The sequence below is a fragment of the Vulpes vulpes genome, chromosome 14 (assembly GCF_048418805.1).
Source record: "Vulpes vulpes isolate BD-2025 chromosome 14, VulVul3, whole genome shotgun sequence".
Taxonomy (NCBI): domain Eukaryota; kingdom Metazoa; phylum Chordata; class Mammalia; order Carnivora; family Canidae; genus Vulpes; species Vulpes vulpes.
In genome coordinates this window covers 24,002,220-24,022,207 of record NC_132793.1, presented here as the reverse complement: position 1 = coordinate 24,022,207, position 19,988 = coordinate 24,002,220, and the positions used below count along the sequence as shown (strand labels likewise).

Here is a 19,988-nt window from a genome sequence, read left to right as displayed (position 1 = left end):
AATTGTTAAACATACAGAGAAGTTGAAATAATTATATGCCCTCCATTTAATTCTATAACATTCTGTTACATCTCTTTATCATGTAACTATTCCTTCATCCATTCTGCTTTTGGATATATTTCAAGGTACAGCTGCAGACAGTACATACTCCTAAACACTTAAACATGCATGTTATTAACTAGTTTACCTTTTTAGGAGGGTGGGTGAAATTAATGTACAGTGAAATGCACAAATCTTAGATGCGCCACCTATGTGGCAAATACATACAAGCCAACTGAGCCCCCTTTTCAAGATCACATCACCCCAGAAAACTTCCTGCTGCTTCCCCAGCCAGTCTCTATCCCTAATCCCCAGAGGCAACCTCTGTTTCAGTTCCCTCCAGGGTGCAGCTCCATCCATCATTTAGCCATCCACCTCAGCACCTGGCCACTGTGTCTGGGATTTCTCATGTTCCTCTGTGAGCTGGTATTGCCTTTTCTCCAAGAAATTGTTTTTAAAATACTGCAAGAATTAGAGGGGCACTGCACGGCTCAGTTGGTTAAGCATCCTACGCTTGATTTCGGTTCAGGTCATGCTCATTCGGGTCCTAGGACTGAGCCCTGCATCAGGTTTCATTCTACACTCAGCATGGAGTCTGCCTGAGAGTCTCCCCTTCCTCCTGCTCTTGCTCATGGGTGTGTGCTCCCCCTCTCTCTCTCCAAAAAAAATAAATAAACCTTTAAAATACTGCAGAGGTGGCTCAATCGGCTAAGTGTCTACCTTCAGCTTGGGTCTGGTCCCAGGGTCCTGGGATCAAGCCCCAAGTTGGGCTCCCTGCTCAGCAGGGAGTCTGCTTCTTACTCTCTCTCTGCCCCCAGCCCAGCTTGCTCTGTCTCTTTCTCCCTCTCAAATAAATAAAATCTTTAAAAAAAAACAAAAACCTAGGAATTACAGGCTTCCTCCTCTTATGTATGTTTGACTCAAACCAACTGTACTTTTGTACATTTTTTCATTGAGAATCCCAAACCATCTTTTCACATCAAATTCAGGTTCTGGTGAATTACCAGGGGTTAAAAAGAAATGCAGATCTCATAGATTTGTTGCAGCAGGTAGAAATCATGAAATCGCCAAACATGTCAAATCAGTAGAGCCACAATCCAATGCCGGTGAACTTAAGCTGATCAATCATATTCAGTAGCAAAGGAAAATAACAGAACATGAAGTGTTACTTCAACTGTGTTAAACAAGCTCAGTTGGATCAAAAGGCAACTTCTCCCACTATCTTCAAATTTATTCTCCGGGACTTGTTCTTCCCCTGCCTCTGGATGGAATGTCTTGGCAAATCTCAAGGCTTTGCTCACTACTTTTGGATACTGAAGGCCCTCCTGTTGGCAAGTAATGTGTCTGGTCCAATGTAACAAAACCTTTGAACTGAATTTGGAGATGGAGACTGACCAGGACTCACCTTCAGCCCAGTGCTGTCCTTGCCCTCCGTGGTGGGGGGTGAGGGTAGGCAGCAAGCTCTTGGAGCCTTTGTGCTGTCACCTCTTTTGCCCCATGTTGCTAAGAGGGGAGTGAGATGGAGAAGAAGGTGCTCGCCTTACCAACGCTGTTGTGAACTTGGTCCTGGCTCTCTAAGCCTGACATAGGTTTAAAGCTGAAACTTGTCCTTCTGATCCCTCTTTCAAGACTTTTCAAGACCTGTCTACGGCCCTCCTACCTGCCATTCCATTACTTTGGATGCTGTGGGCTCCCTGGCTGGCCCCTTAGAACTTTCTTTCTTTCTCTTTCTTTCTTTTCTTTCTTTCTTTCTTTTCTTTCTTTCTTTCTTTCTTTCTTTCTTTCTTTCTTTCTCTTTCTTTCTTTTTTTCTTTCTTTCTTCTTTCTTCTTTCTTTTTTCTGTCTTTTTTTGTTTGTTTGTTTGTTTTAGATTTTATTTATTCATGAGAGACACACAGAGAGAGAGAGAGAGAGGCAGAGACACCGGCAGAGGGAGAAGCAGGCTCCATGCAGGGAGCCCAATGTGGGACTTGATCCTGGACCCCAGGATCACGCCCTGCCTGGGCTGACGGCAGACTCAAAACTGCTGAGCCACCCAGGGATCCCCCCTTATAACTTTCCTTTTGGCCTCTGATTCTCAGGGTTCCCCTCTACACACTCTGCCTGTCAACTCAAGGTGAAACAGCATCATCCACCACCTCCCTTCTTGGGTGGAGACAAAGCATCCAACACCTCCCTTCATGGGTGGAGACGGCTTCTAACAATCTTCCTCTAGCGTCCAATTCTTATAGGCTAGCAATCAGACTGAAGTCTGGACTCACTTTGGGCCACCTTGTTTTGCATTCCTGCATTAGTCCTGCTCTTCTCTTAGCATGTGGCCGCTATTGCCTTGGAGGTTCAGCAGAAACTGAGATGAAAATTATTAGACTTTAACTTCTAGTTCACAAGAAATGTGTTATTTAAAACTTCCCTTAAAGGCAAAATGAGGGGATCCCTGGGTGGCGCAGCGGTCTGGCGCCTGCCTTTGGCCCAGGGCGCGATCCTGGAGACCCGGGATCGAATCCCACGTCGGGCTCCCGGTGCATGGAGCCTGCTTCTCCCTCTGCCTGTGTCTCTGCCTCTCTCTCTCTCTCTCTCTCTGTGACTATCATAAATAAAAAATTTTTTTAAAAAAGGCAAAATGAAATAGGAATTTCATGATTTAAAAAAAATCTGGACAGACTAAAACTTTCTTGACATACAAGACTTGTTTGACTTTCAAATAGTATTAAGTTTTCAAATATACTTAGAGAAAACATTATGGACAAAAGAAACATATTGCCTGTAACTTATTCTTATTTTAAAATCTTCCTTTGTGGGACGCCTGGGTGGCTCAGTGGTTGAGCGTCTGCCGGACATGGGATCAACATCCTGAGCCAAAGGCAGACGCTCAACCGCTGAGCCACCCAGGCGACCCTGAAGGGAATAATTTAAACAGAAGAGCTGCAAGATAAAGTTGAGAAACTCTCCCCAAAAGTGGAAAAGGAGAAAATGGAAAAGTTAAGAAAATTGAGGGATCCATCTGAGATATTCAACATCTGATTAGCAGAAGTTCTAGAAAGAGAACACAGAGGGTAGAAAAAATGTTTAAGATCTTATTTATTTATTTGAGAGAGAGAGTACAAGTAGGGTGAGGGGCAGAAGGAGAAGCAGACTTCCTGCTGAGCAGGGAGCCTGATACAGGGCTCAGTCCTTGGACTCCTGGATCATGACCTGACCCAAAGGCAGATGCTTAACTGGTTAGCCATCTAGGCACTTCCAGAGGATAGAAAATTATCAACAAGAGACTCTAAGAAAATTTTCCAAACTAAAGCCCTAAGTTTCCAGATCAAAAGATCTGAATGACCAGAGTAATTAATTTTATTTTTTTCAGAGCAATTAATTTTAAAAAGACCCATGCTACCCCAGTGTTTATAGCAACAGTGTCCACAATAGCCAAAATATGGAAAAAGCCCACGTGTCCATCAACAGATGAATGGATAAGGAAGATGTGGTATAGGGATGCCTGAGTGGCTCAGCAGTTGAGCATTTGCCTTTGGCTCAGGGCATGATCCCGGGGTCCCAGGAAGTCCCACATTGGGCTTCCTGCGTGGAACCTGCTTCTCCCTCTGCCTGTCTCTGCCTCCCTCTCTGTGTCTCTCATGAATTAAAAAAAAAAATATATATATATACACACACACACACACACACAATGGACTATTAGTACGCCATCAAAAGGAATGAAATCTTGACATTTGCAATGATGCGAATGGAACTAGAGGGTATTATACTGAATAAGTCTAAGAAAGATAAATATTATATGATTTCACTAGTGGAATTTAAGAAATAAGACAGATGAACATAGGGGAAGGGAAGGAAAAATAAAATAAGATGAACATGGGGAGACACACCATAAGAGACCTGAACTCTAGGAAACAAACTGAGGGTTGCTGGAGGGTAGGTGGGGTAATTTGGTGATGGACATTAAGGAGCACACTTGTTGGAATGAGCACTGGATGCTATATGCAACTGATGAATCAGTAAATTCTACCCCAGTAACTAATAATACAGCATATGTTAACTAAATTGAGTTTAAATAAAGAATAAAAAAAATAGGAGATGCCTGGGTGGCTCAGTGGTTTAGCACCTGCCTTCAGTCCAGGGCATGATCCCAGGGTCCTGGGATCGAGTCCCCTCATCAGGCTCCCTGCATGGAACCTGCTTCTCCCTCTGCCTGTGTCTCTGCCTCTCTCTCTGTGTGTCTCTCATGAATAAACATTTTTTAAAAAATATTTTCTTTTTTAAAGATTTTTATTTATTTATTCATGAGAGACACACACAGAGAGAAGCAGAGACAGAGGCAGAGAAGAAGCAGGCTCCATGCAGGGAGCCCGATGTGGGACTCAATCCCGGGACTCCAGGATCACACCCTGAGCCAAAGCAGATGCTCAACCACTGAGCCATCCAGGCATCCCCAAAAAAGGAATTTTTAAAAATAAAAAAATAGGTAAATAAAAAGACCCATACCAGGCCCCATCATCATGGCTCTCAGAACACTGTGGACAGACACAGTCCAGAGAGAGAAGAAAAACAGGTGCCCAGGATTAGAAATTACAACAACATTGGACCAACAGCATCACTAGAAACAGAATGGAGTGATGCCATCAAAATTCTGATTAAAAAATTACTTACAGCCTTGAGTTCTATTCCCAACTAAACTATTAGTTAAGTCTGAGAGTCAGGTAAATATTTTCAGACATATAAGATCACACGTATTTGTCTGCCATGCACTTTTCTCAGGAAGCTACTGAAGAGTGTACATCAAAATCAGGGCATGAAAAACAAACAAACAAAAAAAAAAAACAAAACAAAATCAGGGCATGAAGCAAAGAAAGTACAACATGGGCTTCAGGCAATTTGAGACTCCAACATGAGAGACACAAAAGGGATACCTCAGGATAATGGTGAGGGGCCTGGGGCAGTAAGCCTAGAAAGAAGTCCTAAATAGGGGAGAAAGGTGTTTCCAAGAAGAAAAAACTGATAGGTTTTTTGATCCATTTGAATAGATTGCGAGAGATTTTTAGTTCTGCAACAAATTTAGGGATAATTTAATATTGGAGCATGAAAATCAAAACAAAGCAACAAAAAAGTAAGCCCAAACTCCCGGAAATAAAAAAATTGTACAATAAAAAGCAAATTTAGGACATATCCTGTGGTTCAGCTGTGCATAGTTATACAGGCAAAATACTAGAAAACCCTGAATGGTGCTATAGCTGCTGAGGGATGGGAAGAGTGATGAGGGGCAAGAGTCGAATCCCCTTCCAGCGTAAGAACTAAAGAAATAGGAGGACAACTCTGGTGCTTAGAAACATGAAGGTGAGGGGCACCTGGGTGGCACAGTTGATTGAGCATCCAACTCTTGATTTTGGCTCAGGTCATCATCTCAGGGTTGTGACCTCAAATCCAACTGGGGCCCCCATGCTGGGCATAGAGTCTGCTTTTCTCTCTCTTTCAAAAAAAGGAGGAGGAGGAGGAAGAGGAGGAGGAGGAGGAGAAAGAAACATGAAGATAAATATTAGAAGAAATAGCAATAAGTAGTTAAATTGTTATTTGACTTTTTATTGTTATCAGTATTATTTGGGTAAAAGTTAAATTTTGAGAGTTTGCAATAACCTAAAGCTATGCTTATAATAGGATAAGTGAGTGCTTCTGGCCCTTTTCCACTGAAATAACAGAAGAATGAAGAGAATATTCTAGAACCCCAGGGGGAATCTGGAGAGCTAGACCAAATAGAACCTGTTGCAAGCATAAATTATCTTGGAAGTCTCCTACAATCTTTTAAAATTGTACACGTATTTTTCATGCTGGTGGCTCTGTGGCGAATGCAGAACCTGAGTGGAATCAGGAACTCAGTCAGCCAGGTGAGCACTGATGATGGCCTGGGTGAGAGGAGTAACTTGGGGTCCTTGCTGGGGTGTAGGAGGGGGATTCCCAAGGAGAGCATCAGAACTTGCTGAACTAGTGGGAGGGAAGGAATAAGAAGACCTCAAGGGGACTCTGAGGTGCTTGCTTGAGCAACCAGGTCCTGCCACTTGTTGAGATGGGGAGCAGTTTTGGAGGGGACAGTATTAGTACATGTGCTACCAAAGCAAGCACTGGAGGGACAAAATCAACCATTTTGAAATGGCCTGTTTAACCTGGGCCTATCAGGCATCCGTGGGTCTGATCATGTTGAACACCCTGTTGAATACACTATTCTGCCAGTCCGTGCTGGACAAACAGACTTGGGCCATAAGCCAGTGATTAAAGCCAAGAGCTTTATATGAATTCACCAGAGTGACAGAGTGAATGAAAGGGGAGAGGGGGGTGTGAAGGCATCACCAGGGATTCTTCACCTCCAGAGCTCTGCTCCAGGAACAGGCGCCTGCAGACAATGAGAGCGAGGGAGGGAGGGAGGGGGGCCCAGAGAGTCAATTGAGGCGAATGCTCTTTGGATTAGGATTTAATTAAGATGCAGAAAATTCAAAGTAACTGTGGCTTAAACAAGATAAAAGTTTGTCTAGTCAGCAGCCCAGGGTTGGCGTGGTGACTCCACAAAGTCATCAGGGACCCAGGCTCTTTTCAGCTTTTAGCTCCACCATCCCCCCACATGGCCCTTGTCCTTGTGATCCAAGATAGCTGCTGGAGCTCCAGCCATCACATCAAGTTTCAGGCAGCTGACGGAGGATGGGTACAGAAGGTTGTACTCTTTCCCTCTAAGGAGATTTCCCAGAAGTCCCACAGAGCACTTTCCACTCTTTTTCTCCCCCTAAGAGCACTCTACGCCTTTATAACAACCAAGCAGGCTACTGAGAGGGGACGAAGCAAAAGGAGGGGATGGCCCGGGGGCTTCACAGGATTGTAGGCGAAGGTGATACCGGCCCAGGTGGTGGCTGATCACCTCAGGCCTGCTTCCCACCGGGTCTGGGGTCTTGCTGTTGTAGACACCCACCATGTCTGGTAGGACGCTCTTGTCCCACAACACTTACATTTTATGGACAAAAGTTTAGTCATCTTGTCATTCTTAACTGCAGTGGAAGCTGGGAAATCAAGCTGGCTGCCCTAAGAGACATTCAGGGTTGTGTTCCAAGGGGTAAGAGTCAGCAGTTTCCGCCATAGAAGCCAAGAGAAGAAAGAACTTCCAGGAGAAAGTGGTCGTAGCAGTGGGCTGGGAATGTGTGCTGGGCAAGAGAACGTGGAGGCTCGTGGGGAAGTGACTGACCAAGGGTGAGGTAGAAATCTTGTCTGTTCAAAGGGTGGTGGTGAGGTGTGGTCTAGGCTGAGACCAGGGAAGTGCGGCCCAAGCTGAGCGGGGCGGAGTGACAGTGGGGAGGGCTGTGAGGGGCAGATGGGTCTGAGAGGACACAGAGTGACAGGTGGGTGAGTGAAGGGGAGAGCCCAGCTGAGGCCTGGATCAGGCTGGGGTGATGGGATGTGAGGGGAGGGGGATAAGCAGGAGGTCGGATACTGGGGAAGATGGTGGCTTCACTTGGATGTTTCAAGCTTGAGAAGAATAACATTCCGAGGCAAACTTTGCTCAGGAGGCACGATCCAGACTTGAGGCTCTGAGAGGAAGTCAGGGCGTCAGGGCTGGAAGTAGGGGTCTGGTAGTCACTGACATGTTGAAGGCAGTAATGGCTGTGAAGGGAGACCTGACCCAGGAGGACATGAGCAGGCTGAGGAGAGATGAGGGCCGTGGCAGGATGAGAGCCCTCAGGTGCAGCCAGAGCCTGGAAAGGCCAAGAGGAGGCCACTTCCGCAGGTGACTGGCCAGCTCTGAAGGTGTGGGGAGGGCAGGGTAAGAGGAACAACCCTGGCTCTGTCACTCAGGGAGGGCGGGTGCGGGGTGAGCATGCCCCTGGCTAGAGGGAAAGGAGGGGACAGAGGGAGGGCGGCCCCATGTGGGCAGTGGGACTGGTCGTCATGGCCTATACTTCCCAGTGATGCCAGAGAGACTTTGAAGAGTGAGCGTAGACACTTGGGGACCCCTGGGCCGGTTTCTTTCCCTCTAGTCTTTGAAAAATTCAATTTAGAGTCTGTAAACAGGAACAACCAATCCTCACTCAGAGATAACAACCCTGTCTCAGACTTCAATCCTCCTGGGTCCTCCCAAAGTGAGGCCCATTTTACAAGTGAGTTCATTGCCTTAAATAAGATATCACAGCACTGGGTGCTAAAGTTGGGCCACCTGATCCAGGCCCTGTTTCCCCAGAATTCCGTGCTTTCTTGGTCACTCTTTGATATTGATCCTTGACCTCAGAGCCTACTCTGTTAGCATCTCCAGGTGATAAAATTGAGGTTCCAAGGGGAAAGAATGTGCTCCAAGTTTTCCAGTAAGTGGTAAAGCTACTTTGGACCTACGTCTGTCTGCCACTGTGTAAAGGAAAAGACAGAGGCTTCAAGAAAGAGCCTGCCATGGTCACACAGCAATTGGCGGCCACCCCAGGCCGGGCCGTTGCACTCTTGTGTGATGGGCCAGCCAAGGCCAGCTTTCTGCCCCAAACGGTCCTTTCGGATCTCCTTAGCACCCGGCAGCAAAGCTTGGCCCAGATTCAGTCCCTGCACATGGTCTAGAGGGGGAAACAGACCCTCAGATGGGCAGCAACCCAGAGAAACAGCACTGGGCAGGCCCAGAGTGGAGGTCCTCATCCAGCAAGTATCTACCGAGCACCCTCTGTTTAAGTGCTGGGATAGAGCAGGAACCAAACATATGGAAAATGCTGCCATTAAGGGGCTTAAATATTAGTGGGAGGGAAAAATAAAATAATTTTTGTAATAATTATACACCATATCAAATTTAAACCCACAATGAAATACCACTGCACACCTACCAGAGTGGCTAAAATTAAAGCATCTGACAACACCAAATGTTTATAGGAGTACAGAGCTACTAGAACTCCCATATAAGTTGATTAGGATCTAAAATGGAACCACTACTTTAGAAAAAGATCTGGTAACATCTTACAGAACCAAACACACACCTCATAAGCCAGCAATTCCACTCCTAAGTATTTGTCCAGGTGAAATAAAATGAGTATATCCACACAAAGACTATTACAGGAATGTTCATAGCATCTTTATTGTAATCACCAAAAGCTGGACAGTCCAGGTGTCCGTTGGCAGGAGGATGGATGACCAAACTGTGCTACATCCACACAATGGAAACTACCCAGCAATATAAATAAACGGTCTACTGAGGTCTGTAATGACAAAATGTTCATATTGAGGTAAAGAAGCCAGATACAAAAGCATGTACTGTATGGTTCCGTTTATATGAAGTTCTAGCCAGCTGAGACTAACCTATAGTGAAAAGCTCAGAATGGTGGTTATGTCTGGAGGTGAGGGTGGAAATGCACTGAGGAGGGGCAGAAGGGAACTTTCTCAAGAGGTGATGGTAGTGTTCAGTATTTTTGTAGGAGTTTGGGCTGTACGGTGTCAAAACTCCTCACACACTTAACATCTGTGCTTTGTTATATTTAAATGTTATCCCTGTAATGAAAAAAAATTACCCAAAACACATATTGATATGAACGTGAAGGGTTTAGGGATAAAGTAAACAGATGTCTGCAACTTACTGGGTTTTTTCCTTTTTACTTTTGAGATATAATTGACATATAATATTTATATCAGTTTTTGGTGTACAATCTAATGATTCAGTATTTGCATATATTGTGAAATGGTTGCCACAGTAAGTTTGGTTAAACACCATTAGCATACATAATTACAATTTTTTTCTTATGATGGCGAACTTTTATGATGTACTTTTAGCAACTTTCAAATATACACTACAACATTTCTAACCATAGTCACCAAGTTGTACATTATATTTATGTCCCCTTGATATAAATATCACACACACACACCCATGCAGGGCAGATCTCACAACCCTGAGATCATGACCTGAGCTAAAATTAATAAGAGTCAGATGCCTGGTAGCCCTGGTGGCTCAGTGGTTTAGCACCGCCTTCAGCCCAGGGCCTGACCCTGGAGACCCCATATCGAGTCCCATGTCAGGCTCCCTCCATGAAGCCTGCTTCTCCCTGCCTGTGTCTCTGTCTCTGTGTCAGTCTCTCATGAATAAATAAACTTAAAAAAACTTTAAAAAGTCAGATGCCCAACTGACTGAGCCACCCAGGTGGCCCCCCTTGACTTATTTATAACCCGAAAGTTTGTGCCTTTTGACCCCTTTCATTCATTTTGCCCCACCCCACTCCCCAACCTATGGCAACCACCAGTCTGTTCTCTGTATCTATGAGCTTGTTTTTTTAGATTCCATATATCTGTAAGGTCATGGTCCATCGGTGTTGTCACAAATGGCAAGATTTCATTCTTTTTTATGGATTAATAATATTCGTGTGTGTGTGTGTGTGTGTCACATTTTCTTTATCCATTCATCTATCAATGAACACTTAGGTTGTTTCTGTATCTTGGGTATAGTAAATAATGCTGCAATAAACATAGGGATGTGTATTTCTTTCCTAGAGATTTTGTTTCCTTCATATAAACACTCAGAGGTGGAATTACGAGATTCCTACTTTTAATTTTTGAGGAAACTCCGTACTGTTTTCTACAGTGGCTGCACAAATTTACATTCCTACCAACAGTGCACAAGTGTTCCCTTTTCTTCATACCCTTGCCAACATTTGTTTCTTGTCATGTTGATAACAGGTAGCCAGGTGTGAGGTGGTATCCCATTGTGGGTTTTTTTGCTTTTTGTTTTTTGTTTTTAGATTTTATTTATTCATTCATGAGAGAGAGAGAGAGAGAGAGAGAGAGAGAGAGGCAGAGACACAGGCAGAGGGAGAAGCTGGCTCCATGGAGGGAGCCCTATGTGGGACTCGATCCCAGGTCTCCAGGATCAGGCTCCGGGCTGAAGGCAGCACTAAACCGCTGAGCCACCTGGGCTGCCCCGCATTGTGGTTTTGGTTTGCATTTCCCTGATCAGTGACATTGAGCATCTATGTGTCTATTGGCCTTCTGTATATCTGCTTTGTGTCTATTCAGGTCCTCTATTTTTTAATCAGATTGGGTTTTTGGGTTTTTTGCTATTGAGTTGTATGAGTTCTTTATATATTTCAGATATATATTATATATATATATATATATATATAATATATATATATTAACCCCTTATCAAATATATGACTTGTAGATATTTTCTCCTATTTGTAGTAGGTTGTCTTTTTATTGTGTTGATGGTTTCCTTTGCTGTGCAGAAGCTTCTTATTTGATGTAGTCTCACTTATTTTTGCTGTTACGTTTGCTTTTGGTATCAAATCCTAAAATCATCACCAAGACCAATGTTAAAGAGTTTATCATCTATGCTTTCTTATAGTTTTATGGTTTCAGGTCTTACATTCATTTTTTTAAAAGATTTTACTTATTTATTCATGAGAGACACAGAGGAGAGAGGCAGGGACACAGGCAGAAGGAGAAGCAGGCTCCATGCAGGGAGCCCAACGTGGGACTCGATCCCGGGTACCCAGGATCACACCCTGGGCTGAAGGCAGCACTAAACCACTGAACTACCAGGGCTGCCCCAGGTCTTACATTCAAATCTTTAATCCACTTTGAATTAGTTTTTGTTACAGTGTAAGTAGTGGTCCAGCCCTCCCATCATCATTTACTTCATGAAGAGACTATCCTTTCCTCCATGATGTATTCTTGGCTTCCTTGTTATAAATTAAGTGTTCATCTATGCATGGGCTTATTTCTGGGATCTCTATTCTACTCCAGTGATCTATGTGTTTTTAATAACAATATTATACTGTTTTGATTACTATAGCTTTGTAATAGAGTTTCAAATCAGGGAGTGCGATACCTCTAGCTTTGTTCTTCTTTCTCAAGACTGCTTTGACTCTTCAGAACCTCTTATGGTTCCATACAAATTTTAGAATCATTTTTTCTATTTCTGTGAAAAATGCCTTTGGAATTTTAATAGAGATTGCATTGAATCTGTACATTGATTTGGGGTATAGAGACATTTTAATATTCATCTAACTCATGAGTACAGAATATTCATTTATTCATGTCTTCAATTTCTTTCATCAATGTCCTATGATTTTTAGTATATAAGTTTTTCACCTCCTTTGTTAAATTTATTCCTAAGTAATTTATTCTTTTTGATGCAATTTTAAATGGGGTTGTTTTCTTAATTTCTCTTTCTGATAGTTCATTTTTAGCATATAGAAAGACAACAGATTTTTTATTTTAATTAATTAATTAATTTATTTATTTTGACAACAGATTTTTATATATTGATTTTGTATTACAACTTTACTGAATTTATGAGTTCTAACAGTTTTTTGGTGGAGTTTTTAGGGCTTTTTATATATGTAATATCCTGTCATCTGCATATAGTGATAGTTTTACTTTCTTCCTTTCAGATTTGAATGCCTTTTATTTCTTGCCTAATTGCTCTGGCTAGACTTTGCAAGATGGTTTTGAATAAAAGTGTTAAGAGTGGGCATTGTTGTCTTGTTTCTTTTTTTTTTTTTTTTCAAAGATTTTATTTATTAATGAGAGACAGAGAGAGAGAGAGAGGCAGAAACACAGGTAGAGGGAGAAACAGGCTCCATGCAGGGAGCCCGACGTGGGACTCGATCCCGGGTCTCCAGGATCAGGCCCTGGACGGAAGGCGGCGCTAAACCGCTGAGCCACCGGGCTGCCCCGTTGTCTTGTTTATGATCTTAAATGAAAAGCCTTCAAATGTTTACTGTTGAGTATGTTAGAAATCAGTTTGTCATATATGTAGCCTTTACTATGTTGAGATATGTTTTTATCATAAATGGATGTTGTGGGGCACCTGGGTGGCTCAGCTGGTTAAGCGGCTGCCTTCCGCTCAGGTCATGATCTCAGGGTCCTGGGGTGAGTTCCCAAGTGGGGCTCCCTGCTCAGCAGGGGAGTCCACCTCTCCCTCTTTCTCTGCCTGCCACAGCCCTTGCTTGTGGGCAAGTGCTCTCTTGTCAAATAAATAAAATATTAAAAATAAATAAATAGATGTTGGATTGCAGCTTATTCTGAGATGCATAAAAAAGATTGGATGGAGGGCAGCCCGGGTGGCTCAGCGGTTTAGCACCGCCTTCAGCCCAGGACCTGATCCTGATGCCCGGCCAGGATTGAGTCCCATGTCGGGCTCCCTGCATGGAGTCTGCTTCTCCCTCTGCCTGTCTTTCTCTCTCTCTCTCTCATGAATAAATAAATAAAATCTTAAAAAATATATTTAAAAAAAAAGATTGGATAGAAAAAAAAAAAAAGATTGGATGGAGGGCCACCTGGGTGGCTCAGCAGTTGAGCGTCTGCCTTCAGCTCAGGGCATCGTCCAGGGGTCCCGGGATTGAGTCCTCGAGGAGCCTGCTTCTTCCTCTACCTATGTCTCTGCCTCTCTCTGTGTGTCTCTCATGAATGAATAAATAAAATCTTAAAAAAGAAAAAAAAGATTGGATGGATGGACATACAGATGATAAAGCAAACATAAGAGTGTAGAATGTAACTGGTAAGAATATTGGTGATCGCTGGACAATGACTTCAAGTGTTCCATATACCTGAATATTTTCATAATGCTTAGAAAAATTACATAGCATATTAGAAGGTGATAGATGTTCGGGCAGAAAGATAAGCAAGGCATTGGGAGGGAGGATAGGGAGTGACTGGGGTGGGAGCTGAAACATTAAATAAAATCACTCAGGAAAGCCTCCCTGAAAAGACCTGGAAAATCAAGGGTGCGAACCACACAGAAATCTTGGGGGAAAATGTTCCAGGCAAAGTGACCAGTAAGTACAGAAAAGCCCTGGGGCACAAGCATTTCTGGGGTTCCTGGAATAGCAAGGAGGCCAGTGTAGCTGAAGCCAGGGGGGTGAGGGTGAAGGTACATGAGGCCCCAGGAGCAGCAGGAAGGGAGATCCCACAGGCTCACGGGCCACTGTTCAGCTTTGACTTTTGCTCTGAATGAGTGGGATACAGGAATAGCTGTCAGTGTAGTGAGACCAAACGGAGGCTCACAAAGCCAAAACAAAGAGGCCAGAGGGGAGCTGCTGGCAGTGGTCAAGCAAGAAATGATGGTGGCTCCCGCCTGAGGGTCGTGGTAGAAGTGGTGAGAACTGGTCAGGTTCTGGATCTATTTTGAAATGTGGGCCAGCAGGGTTTGGGCATGGATTGGATGTGTGGGTAGTGAGACAAAGAAAGCAGTCAAAAATGATGGATAGAGACAAGGAAGATTACAGTGGGAGCACATTTTAGAGGAAGAGCATAGGTTCATTTGGGGGAAGCTAAATTTGAGATGTCTGCTAGGCTTTCAAGTAGAGTAGACATTTGGATTCAAGGGAGATGGGGGAGAGGGAGGAAGCCTTAGGGAGAGAAACAGGAGGACTGGAGTGTCAGTCCTGCTAACTGGTTGAGTAAGAGTAAGAGCAAGCACAGACCTTGGGGTTTGGGGGAGGAGCCCCTCCCCCACTGTAGCCTCAGTCCAGGGCTTAGTCAGACAAAAGAGAGGTGTAACCATTTCCCCAAGGCCATGGCCGACCTAATTCTTTAAGTCGCACTCAATAGCTCTGACCACACTCTCCTGTAACTTTGTGAGATTTGTCCATTTTGACACATCTTTAGACCAAAGGTCAGAGAACTAAGGCCTCAGGCCAAATCTGTTTTAGCAAATAAAGTTTTATTGGGGGCACAACTATGCCCATTAGGGGCCTTAGACTACTTCCACATTCCAACAGAATTGAGTAGTTGCTGGAGATCATATGCCCTCAAAGCCAAACATATTTACTGTCTGGCCTTTTCAAGGGAAAGTTTCCTGACCCCTTCTCTCTCTCACGGTGTGTTGCTCTGTTAAAGGGATTCCTAAGATATTCAGTGGGACATTTAGGTGGTCCCATTTTTTTTTTTTTTTTTTTTTTTTTTTTACCATTAAGAAAATGCTCCAGTAGGGGATCCCTGGGTGGCTCAGCGGTTTCGCGCCTGCCTTTGGCCCAGGGCACGATCCTGGAGTCCCGGGATCGAGTCCCACATCGGGCTCCCGGCATGGAGCCTGCTTCTCCCTCTGCCTGTGTCTCTGCCTCTCTCTGTGTGTGTCTACCATAAATAAATAAAAATAAATCTTAAAAAAAAAAAGAAAATGCTCCAATAAACACACTTAACTATGTTCCCTTGAGCTCACATGGCACACAGCAAGGGGAATTCCTGGTCTCTAGGATATAGGCATCTTCAGTTTCGGTAGATTTTGCCAAATTGCTCTCTACTGTGCTAAAAAGATTTACACCCTCAGCAGCAGCATAGAGTTCCTATTTTTCCATTTTTCTCTAAAACATGGTATGATATTCGTTCATATTAGTTAGCAGTTTTCTGTTGTTCATGGATTCCTCTGGGTCTTCTGGCTGTGAGTGATGGTTATGCTTCTCTCTTCTTTTTCTTGGCCTGGTGCTCTGGCTTGGACCTTGATACAATGTTGCATTGTGTTCAATGACAAAATTCAAAATTTGTTCTTGGCTTTAAAGGGAATAATATTTAACATTTTATCATATAGTATGGTGTTTTACCATTAAGTATGATGTTTACTGCAGGTTTTTTGGGGAGGAGTAAGAGGAGTTCACTTAGAAAACCATCTGGATTAATTTTTTTAGGTATATAGCTACTCACTTTGTATATTTCTTTTTTATTTTTATTTTTTAAAGATTTTATTTACTTATTCATGAGAGACACAGAGAAAGGCAGAGACATAGGCAGAGGGAGAAGCAGGCTCCCTGTGGGAAGCCCGATGCAGGACTCGATCCCAGGACCACAGGATCCGGACCTGAGCAGAAAGCAGACGCTCAACCACTGAGTTACCCAAGTGCCCTGATCATCTGTTTTAATGGGTGAATGTAAAATCTTTTTTTACCTCTGGTTTTGTATCATTTACCATTCTTTTAACTACTTTTTTTCTCCTTTACTGCTTTGGCCATTACACTTTCCATTCTTTAGTGATCCCTCATAAGTGTCTGAAATACACACTTTGGTTTACAAAGCTGGGCAATTATCAGTATCTTTATCTTGCTCCCCTCAAATCAGGCATCTTAGAACACTTAGAACTGATTGCCCTCTCCAGTCTTACCTGTTGTGTCCTTTCTTGTTTTGTACTCCACAGATTAATCATCACTGTTCATGTTCCACTGTGTTTTAGATCTACTCACATGTTTGCCAGTTGAGTTGCTCACCATTTTTCTTTTTGTTTTGTTCTTTTAATTTTATGATAGTCACAGAGAGAGAGAGGCAGAGACATAGGCAGAGGGAGAAGCAGGCTCCATGCACCGGGAGCCCGATGTGGGATTCAATCCCGGGTCTCCAGAATCGCGCCCTGGGCCAAAGGCAGGCGCCAAACCGCTGCGCCACCCAGGGATCCCGCTCACCATTTTTCTATCTTCTCTTTGGAGTTCTGCAAATTCATTACAAAGTGCCAAAATGCTACTTTTATTTATCCCGCTTTGGATTTTATGTGAGAATCCTGGTCTTTAATCAAGTTTGTAAGCTCTTCTTCAGGAACTGCCTCTCCCATTTTTTTTCTCTCCTTCTGGAATTCTGATTGGGCCTGTGATAGGACTGGTGAAGTGAAGACTCCCTTCCTCTTTTACATTGCCCATCACCTAGTTTCTCTGGTGAGTTGCTTCTGATCTATTTTCCAGTTCAGTGACTTATCTTCTATATCTAATCTACTTTTTTGTCTCATCCTTTGAGACCTGAATTTCAATAGTTTTTCTAATTGTAGAAATTTCTTCTAAAACCTGTGCTCCTTTTTGGTGTCTTGCTCTTTCATGTTTTAATCCCCTCACCCTAGCTTTTTTTTTCTCTAATCATGAGCTCCACGAAGGCGAGAAGGTCTTTGGGTTCACTGTTGTCACCCCCGGTGCCTCGCACCGTTGCTGGAACAGAACAGATTCCGAGCGTCCTATGGGATGACTTGGCACCAGTGGGAACGGAAAGATGCCGATCTGGGGACTGACTCTGGCTCCCGCTCGCTCTCTGCGGGAGCCGAGAGGTCGCTCAACCCCGGCTTCGGGGAGAGGGGGCGGCAGCCCATGACATCACCGGACTGTGACGTGCCCAGGAAGCCCCGCCCCTTCGCGGCCCAGACAGGGAATCCAGCTCTGTCCCGTGACGTCACGGGTCCGGGCGGGAGGGTTTTGCGTCGGCCCAATGGGAGTGGCGCGCCGGCCTCCCCTTTAAGGAATGTTGTGACCTGACGTCACCCGGGCGAGTTACCTCCCCGAGCCACCGCCGCCAGGCTCAGCTCGAGCCCCGGAGCCCTTGAGCGCGAGGCGCGGAGCCCCCGAACCTCCGCCAAAGCCCCAAGCCGCGCGCCCCGGAGCCCCGGCCTGCGCGCCCCGCCGGGCCCGCGCGATGCCCTCGGACCGGCCTTTCAAGCAGCGGCGGACCTTCGGTGAGGCCCGGCGGGCGGTCAGCGGGCGCGGGGAGGGGGCGCCGCGAGACTGACCCTGACTGCCGCAGGCGACGTCAGCCCCGTGACGTCAGACTCGGGCTGGACCCCTGGGCCGTGAGGCAGGTTCAGGCCTGGGCCGGGACCTCGCCTCCCAGCCGGCGGGTGCCAGGCCCTGGGGCCTGATGGCCCTGGGGGCGGGGGTTGGGGGGGCGGGGCCGGGGACAGGCGGGGCGAAGGGCGAGCGGGACCTCTCGGCCTTACTGCCCGCCCGCTGTCCGCAGCCGACCGCTGTAAGGAGGTGCAGCAGATCCGCGACCAGCACCCCAGCAAGATCCCGGTGAGTCCCGCCACCCCCTCCCATCCCCGCGGCCCCAGGCCCCGCCTGGCTCACGCATCCCCCGCCCCACCCCTAGGTGATCATCGAGCGCTACAAGGGTGAGAAGCAGCTGCCTGTCCTGGACAAGACCAAGTTCCTGGTCCCAGACCATGTCAACATGAGCGAGTTGGTCAAGATTATCCGGTGTGTGGGCAGCAGCAGTCAGAAGGGGCTTGGGTCCTTCTGGGGGAGGGGGAGGGCGAGGCCGCAGCAGGCCGGGCCTGGCCTGGCCTTAAATCTCTGATCTGGAGAGGTTGGGATAGTCAAGGTCAGGGCTGGGATCAGTGTCAGGTCAGAGTGAGGGCTCCTAGAAGGGGCTGGGATGGGTGTGAAGCCACCTCAATCGTTTGGGGGGGGGGGGTGTAGGGCTCCACCCACCCAGGAGCCAGGCCCCCTCCTACTGGCTTGCTCTTCTGCCCACCCCAGGCGCCGCCTGCAGCTGAACCCCACGCAGGCCTTCTTCCTGCTGGTGAACCAGCACAGCATGGTGAGCGTGTCCACACCCATCGCGGACATCTATGAGCAGGAGAAGGATGATGATGGCTTCCTCTACATGGTCTACGCCTCCCAGGAAACCTTCGGCTTCTGAGCCAGCAGTAGGGGGGGTGGTTGGCCTGGGAGTGGGGGGGTGCCCTGTCAGGCTCTGCCCAGGGAACTCCTGGCTCCTGAACTGAACTGCTCTGCCTGGGCTGGGCTGGGCAGGGATGCTGGCCCGCTAGCCAGGGGGCACCAACTGCACCTACTCTGCCCCTGGGTGGATCCTGGGCCAGTCATTGTTAGGGATGCCCTCCTGGGTGCTGGCTGGGATGGGGGAGGGTGGGGAACAGCCCCCAGCACTCTTGCTCGTGTGATTTATCTTTTTTTTAGGCCCCTGCCCATCTGCCCCTCCCTCACCTGAGGCGCTGCCCCCCTGCCTGGACCTGCCCACCCCTGAAGGACTGGCCCCTGGCTCACCTGATCTTGACATGGTGTATGGATCTGTGGTCATTGTTCCTCTGCAGAATAAAGATTGCTCAGGCCTGCCTGGCCCTTTGCTTCCAGCTGCTTGGGGAATGGGTAGGGCTGCGGGTGGCACTGTCTCATACCAGTTTCAGCTCACTAGGAACAGCTTTGTGTGCTGTGGACTTGGGGCTCATTCTGGAAACTCGCACCAGTGTGTGGTATACCGTGGTGATGTTAAGGGGCCAAGCCCACCTTTTCCAGGAGTTCAGTGTGGGCCCAGGATAGATTTCATAACAAAAAAGATTTATTAAGTAGCCACAACCTAACAAATCCTGCTCACCTGCTTCTTCCCCTTTCCAGCATGGAGGGGGTTCCCCGGTATGCAGAGCCAAAAAGTGGGGGTCCAAGCGGAGTTGCTCCTGGCTATTCCCCACAGGCCTTGCTGCCAGCCATGGCTCCCCTCTGGTGCCAGAGATTTGTAACCCTGGACTCGAACCTCATTTGCCTGAGGACTCCTCTGCTGGGAACTCTGGCTAGAGGGCTGGGCCCAGCCTCTGGCCCTTTGACCCCCTGAAGTCCATGCAGCCCTGTGACCAGCCCGGCCTACTTGAGCACAAGCATGGCCTCTGTGCCGTCCTTGGCAGTCAAGTAGAGACCATGTGTGAGGTAGTACTCCCGCCGCAGGAAGGCATAGAAGTAATCAGAGATGAGCAGGATCTGGGGGGAGAGAGAAGGTGTCAGAAGCTCTAAGGAAACTCCCCCTGAACCTTGGGTCACTGAGGGGCTGGGCAGGTGTGGGGGAGACCCTGCTCAGGCACCCCTTACCCACACTGCAAGGTCTTGCACTTCAGAAGTCGCCCCAATCCATCCCACCCCTGTGGGTTTATGCCACCATCCCTAGGTCTGGCCTCTGAACTCCAGAATGTGACCTCTGCAACCAGAGGCCCCTCCACAGTACAGCTGAGTCCCTGTCAAAGTTGCTTCTCCCGCTGTGAACCCATACCCCCCCATCTTCCTTCCAGGTGCTGAGGCCACAGAATCACCTGATACTTCACCTGCCAGTTCTATCTCCCAAATGGTCTCAAATTCACCCATTTCTACTTGTCCTTACAGCTACCACCCTGAACAAAATCACTGGCATCTAAACAGCAGTAGTCTCTTCTCTGTGTTCCCTGGTCCCAAGCCTCCCACCCCCAGTCCATTCTCCTTAGCAGCCAGAGA

The 19,988-nt window shown here is 46.5% G+C and overlaps 2 protein-coding genes across 3 annotated transcripts in view; one reads left to right on the top strand and one right to left on the bottom strand.

The window, feature by feature from the left end:
- Positions 1 to 16,988: 16,988 nt before the first annotated feature.
- MAP1LC3A (microtubule associated protein 1 light chain 3 alpha) lies at positions 16,989 to 18,847 on the top strand. The gene is made up of 5 exons (XM_072736068.1): positions 16,989 to 17,449; positions 17,731 to 17,786; positions 17,863 to 17,969; positions 18,252 to 18,421; positions 18,693 to 18,847. Exons 1-4 carry the CDS (start codon positions 17,410 to 17,412, stop codon positions 18,412 to 18,414), a joined length of 366 nt encoding a protein of 121 aa, XP_072592169.1. The 5' UTR covers positions 16,989 to 17,409; the 3' UTR covers positions 18,415 to 18,421; positions 18,693 to 18,847.
- A 202-nt stretch (positions 18,848 to 19,049) lies between these two features.
- The window catches only part of PIGU (phosphatidylinositol glycan anchor biosynthesis class U), a 121,619-nt gene continuing 120,680 nt past the window's right edge, over positions 19,050 to 19,988 (bottom strand). For both annotated transcript variants that reach the window (XM_026009858.1, XM_026009857.2), the window contains exon 12: positions 19,050 to 19,484. In XM_026009858.1, coding sequence (XP_025865643.1) covers positions 19,371 to 19,484 — 114 coding nt within the window. In that variant the 3' untranslated portion in view covers positions 19,050 to 19,370. The remainder of the gene's footprint in view (positions 19,485 to 19,988) is intronic.

Excerpts from the sequence above, each read along its gene's own strand:
- MAP1LC3A (XM_072736068.1), top strand. The coding sequence starts at position 17,410 with ATGCCCTCGGACCGGCCTTTCAAGCAGCGGCGGACCTTCG. Across the intron at positions 17,787-17,862 it reads AGCACCCCAGCAAGATCCCG|GTGATCATCGAGCGCTACAA; the intron begins GTGAGTCCCGCC and ends CCCCACCCCTAG. Across the intron at positions 17,970-18,251 it reads GAGTTGGTCAAGATTATCCG|GCGCCGCCTGCAGCTGAACC; the intron begins GTGTGTGGGCAG and ends TGCCCACCCCAG.